The 5,537-nt window shown below is 35.2% G+C and overlaps 1 protein-coding gene across 1 annotated transcript; it reads right to left on the bottom strand.

Moving 5' to 3' along the window:
* Nucleotides 1–655: 655 nt before the first annotated feature.
* LOC127157403 (trace amine-associated receptor 13c-like) lies at nt 656–3,304 on the bottom strand. Its single transcript, XM_051100645.1, has 2 exons — nt 3,267–3,304; nt 656–1,734 (listed from the first exon to the last, which is right to left on the bottom strand). Exons 1-2 carry the CDS (start codon nt 3,302–3,304, stop codon nt 717–719), a joined length of 1,056 nt encoding a protein of 351 aa, XP_050956602.1. The 3' UTR covers nt 656–716.
* Between the last annotated feature and the right edge of the window lie 2,233 nt (nt 3,305–5,537).

Below are 5,537 nucleotides of genomic sequence, written 5' to 3'. Positions count from 1 at the left end.
TGTAAAGTGTTACCCAATAAACAGGATATAGCAAAGCAGATAAACTGTCACAGTGATTCCTAATGTCAGAGCAGCTTTATTCTCAGATTTCCTCCTCACTGAACCTTCCATTTACATATTTACCACCCTTCATCAGGGTATTTATATCTTTCACATGCCCATGTAAAACACAATATCCTCAGATATAGTTACGATCACAGTTCTGGAAATAATGAAAGGCATAAACAGATCAGTGGCCCTCAATGAAACAGTATAGCACCCAGTATAGTACATGTCTGTTATTTGTAAAGTGAATCTGCCACTATTTAGGCAAATGTTTAGTGAATGCACATGAAAACCCATGCATGCTCTTTAAGAGTTTTATTTTTATTTTTATCTAACAATACTTTACACTAATTAGCACACATTATTCAGCAGACAAAATGCTTTTTAAAGTTTTGTTTTTTGGCTATTTTCTGGCTGTAGTAAATAGTGACAAACAGCCACATAACAATCATTAGTGATTTAAAAAAAAAAAAAAAAACAAAAAAAAAACTTACTTTAGAAACACAGGCCATGCTGACAGCAGTGATACAAACACATACATAAAAATCTAAACATAACTCTAGCATTTTTATCTTGATCCATGATGAGTTGATGGCTGGTAAACAATTGAACATTTCGTTACTTAATTTTAGTATGTGTGAAAAGAAGTTTGCTTAGTAGCAGTTTAATTATTATTGGTGTTCTGTAAAAACATTAACCAGAGAGGATGCTGGCTGAAATATTTTGAGAGTTAAGATGTGTTTGACTGTCTTTCTAAACCAGGGGTAAAATAAAGCATAGATCAAAGGATTCAGACCTGAGTTAACATACACAACCCATGACAAAAGATTTATGGTTGTTGAAGAGACTGCTGATAGAGAACAAATGTAGTACGGAATCCAGAAAAGTAGATGAACTGTTACAATGATTCCTAATGTCAGAGCAGCTTTGCGCTCAGATTTCCTCCTCACTGAACCTTCCATTACAGATTTACCACCCTTCACCAGAGAGTTTATAACTTTCACTTGCTGATGCACAACATAGAAAATTCTTATATAAAAAATTATGATCAGAATACAAGGTAAAAAAAAAAACACAAAGAGGTCAGTGACTCTCCAGGCAAAACTCACTATAATGGCACACTCGCCATAACATGCATGTCGTCTGTGTGAGGTGATAAAATATCCATTATTAATTCCACAGGAAGTGCAATAGGCTGAAAAATAAAGCCAGCCAAGACAGATGCTTATTAAAGTTTTAGTTGTGGTTATTTTCTGTGGGTACTGTAAAGGGTAACACACAGCAACAAAACGATCAATAGCAATTAAAACTAAATTACTGAGTGATGCTGAGATAATCAGATTGAGGGTAAAAGTAAACAGTCCACAGTAAGAGTCTCCAAAGTACCAACATGTCTCTATCAATTTAATGGCCTCCACAGGCATGACAATAAGTCCAACAAGCAGGTCGACCACAGCCAGAGACAGAATGAGCAGGTTGGTTGGAGTGTGAAGCTTCTTGAAGTGAGAGATGGAGATGATCACCAGCAGGTTCAGAAACACAGTCCATGCTGACAGCAGTGAAAAAAACACATACATGATGTTGTATTCATGACTGGAGCGTTTTCCCTTGATACATGATGAGTTGATGGCAGGAAAGCAGTAGTGAGTCTCATGATCCTCTGTCTCAAAGGCCATGAGTGAGTCTCCTCTGGTTCTGTCATTTCATTTATACAGTGTCTGGCTCAAACTGACCAACCAATCTACCACCCACTCTGATGCTGCATAATGATGTAATTATTTATTCATTTTATTGTATTTAGCCACACAATAATAGAATAAAACAGTGCTAGGTTTTAATTTATGCTGGTACGCTTTTTGTGCATGACAAACGTGTTTTACCATGTTTTTTTTTAATGGTGGTGTTCTGTCAATATGGAAAATATTCCCATATATTACAAGATATTTTTTTAATGTCGTCATATTGTCACAGCTAAGTTCTGTTTTGGTTATGTTTCTTTTGTCTTTTTGTTCTGTCTTCCCTGACCTAGTTTCTCAGCTTGTTTGATTATCATTATGTTTACCTGTTGCCTCAATCATCTAATTCGTTCTGCTTTTTTTATACTGAATTACTTTGGAACTTTATCATCATTATCTTCATCATTCTCATCTCTGCAAACATTTGTGACAGTACATCAGATCCAAGGAAATTGGAAATCTCAAGGAAAGGAAATCTCTAAGAATGTTTTGACATGTTATTTAAGAATAAAACATTTCTATTAGCCTACATCTTTTTTAATTTTATGAAGTAATCAACATTGCATTAATCATTTAATTCATAATTCTTTTTGTTCCCTGAACATCTGACCCGCCAGTGGAGGGATTCCCCTCGGTAGTAATTACTACAGTGGGTCAGGCCAGGTCCCCCATGCCTAGCCTATGTAAGACAATTGAAGATGTGATATTTTTTTTTTTTTTTTTTTTTTTTTTTATATAACCATTTCACCCAAGCCAACGAAGGACACAGAGTTACCTGCTGCCAAGAAAACAATCCAAGGTTTGTTTTTGTCAGATCAGTGTGTTAACCCTTTTGTATCTTTTGGTGTCCGTCTGAGCTTGTTTTTACCGAACAAACAAGAGGTGCAATGGTTTTTGGTGAAAATTGAACTGTACCATTCTCCACTCACAGTTTGGCATGCACTTGCACCACAGATCAACTTAAATCTGACAAGGCATCTGTAATATGCTGCAATAACACGTAAAACAGAGTTTGCTAATATACGTTTCTGTGAATGGACTCTGGCTTCCCAACACATAAATGATGAACCAAAAAAAAACAAAGTGGACAAACCAGTCACTCTTTGTAAACTTTGTTCAATGCGAGTGCCATATGCTTTATGACAAGTCATTTATGTCGTCATCACCCGGGAGTATAGCAGCTATATATATGCAGCAATAGCAGCGTACGTTGCTATCTGTGTTTAAACTAAACACATTTAAGCCAGATTAAATATTCAAGAGCCAGAAGACTCAAATGAGAACTTGCATTTACGGTGAGAATATATGTGTGTGCTCTCATCCGAAACACACAAACCTGCATTCAGGTCTCAGACAACACGCAAATATTGAGTTCTCTTTCAAGTCTTGTGCTTGAATGGACACATTCACACAAAAATTATGTCAATATGCCTGTCTATGCGAGTCTCCTAGCAGACATAGTGGGATGAATGTACAGCAGTGGGCCTCACTATTTTTTTTTTTTTTTTTTTTTTTTTTTTCATGAGAGCCACACTTATAGGACAAAATCAGTAGGAGAGCCACTTTTACCACAAAGTATCAAAAGTTACATCCAGACGTGTGAAGTGTTCTCCATTTTGTGCACAACTTGAACAAACTACAACAGGTAAAGCTGTCAGCTGTGTGGATATTGGCAATATCGTTAACAATTCTCATTTATAATCGATACTATGGCTTCTTATGAAGATATTAGTCTATATGCTGTGTTCTGTTAATGTGTGGACTTCATATTATTTGTAGTGCACTTGCCGTCCATTAATCTAAAAAAGCTTTGATACCTTTTAATAAACACAGTATTAGCTTTAAAATTATGCCAAATTCATAACGAAATTCAAACAGTAAATACGGTTTTGGCTAGGGATGCACCGAATGTTCAGCATCTGAAATACTTTGGCCGAAAATAGCAAAAATAAGCAAAAAGACCGAATAAATTATAGCAAACATTGACATGACTTGATCAAATAGAGGCGCGCACTAATGCAGCAAACATGTCGGCAAACAGCGAGAGAATGTTTAGTACCACATCGCATGTCTTCGATGAGAAGAGGAAGGGGTGGTTGTTGCTGATTACTGTATGATGAATGAAATCATGAAATGGCCTTAAACCATTAGTAAATGAACTACAGAAGGTTATGTTTTCTAAAACACGCACTTCACAAGTTCACCCTTACATCTAGTCTGGTTAGGTAAACAGTAAGCATATTTTGGCATGCTGTCCTGGGGGAGGGCTCAGAGCCCAGAATATAGCCCGAACCCAGAGAATTCCCCCCATCCCAAGTATGGGATGAGGACAGATTAAGAGTGGGGAGTTAGGGTGGAGGGGGGGATGCTGAAAAACTGTTGAATGATAGAGGTAAGTTGGCTGTGTGCATTATTTTTATATATATATATATATATATATATATATATATATATATATATATATATATATATATATATATATATATATATATATATATCAGTGGCGGCTACTGGTCTGTCAAATAGGGGAAGCTCATTTTCGGCCTACATCATAAAATTGTCTATTTATTTATTCACAAGAATGTGCCTTATTGTCATAAGTAAGTCACAATGCAAACAATCGTAAAAAAAAAAAAAAGCTTTAGTTTTATTATGCAAAATATGATGTATTTTTTTCTTTTTAGTCAGATGCTACTATATAGTATAAATATTTTGCAATTTAAATAAGGTTATTATGGAGATTTATTTATTTATTTATAAAGTATTTTAATAGAAATATAAGGTTTCATTATGTTATGTTAAAATTTTTCAAGATTACTATATATATATATATTAATTTATAGTCATCCTCCATGTTAATATTTAATGTAGTAATCTATATATATATATATATTGATTACTACATTAAATATTAACATGAATGAATGAATGAACGATCTAAAAAAAAATATTAAACTCTGTAAAAGTGAAACAAGGAATGTGGTGTATAATTGTGTGAAATGTATGATGAAAATCAAGCAATTTCGCCAAGCAAATATAAAGAAATAGGTTGCAGCAGTTTTTATTTCGACTGAACTTGAGAAATCCGCGATGGGACTGAGCGCGAATAGCTTCAGCGATTCCTTATAGTACAAAATCGCTGTCAGTCAAAAGGAGATGCAATCTTTCGACAGACCCTCCAATCATCACGCAGAAGCTCGGAGTCCAGGCCAGCCCACTCCTCATTTGCTCCTCATTCACCCCCAGAGACGCTGAGCGTCCGTGGGCGGGACATAATCGCAGCGTTTATCCAATGACCGTCTAGTTTCAAAGCACTGAAAAAAACGTTCAAAGCAGCTGCATTGAAGTCAATGGACGCTGGGCTTCAACGGGAAATGCACTGTGACGCTACGGGAATGTATGAGAAGTTAGATAGTTAGATATAGCAAGTCAGCCGACCTGCTATATCTAACTGATTCTGAACGAACTCGTCTTTGAGATGAACGTTTTCTAACGCATTTTTAGTCAATAAAATGTTAATACAATAGTACATAATTTGACCATTAATTTTGTGACATTATAGGGAAGCTGAGCTTCCCTTGCAGTCTTAAAGAAATCGCCACTGATATATATATATATATATATATATATATATATATATATATATATATTATATATATATATATATATATATATATATATAGTTTGGATGATCTGATCGTGCTCCTCCTGAACTTTATCAAAACAACATTTCACAGAGCAACTGGGAGAGGCCGT

Source organism: Labeo rohita, unplaced genomic scaffold (genome assembly GCF_022985175.1).
Source record: "Labeo rohita strain BAU-BD-2019 unplaced genomic scaffold, IGBB_LRoh.1.0 scaffold_1060, whole genome shotgun sequence".
NCBI lineage: Eukaryota > Metazoa > Chordata > Actinopteri > Cypriniformes > Cyprinidae > Labeo > Labeo rohita.
This window is presented reverse-complemented; position numbering and strand designations above follow the sequence as displayed.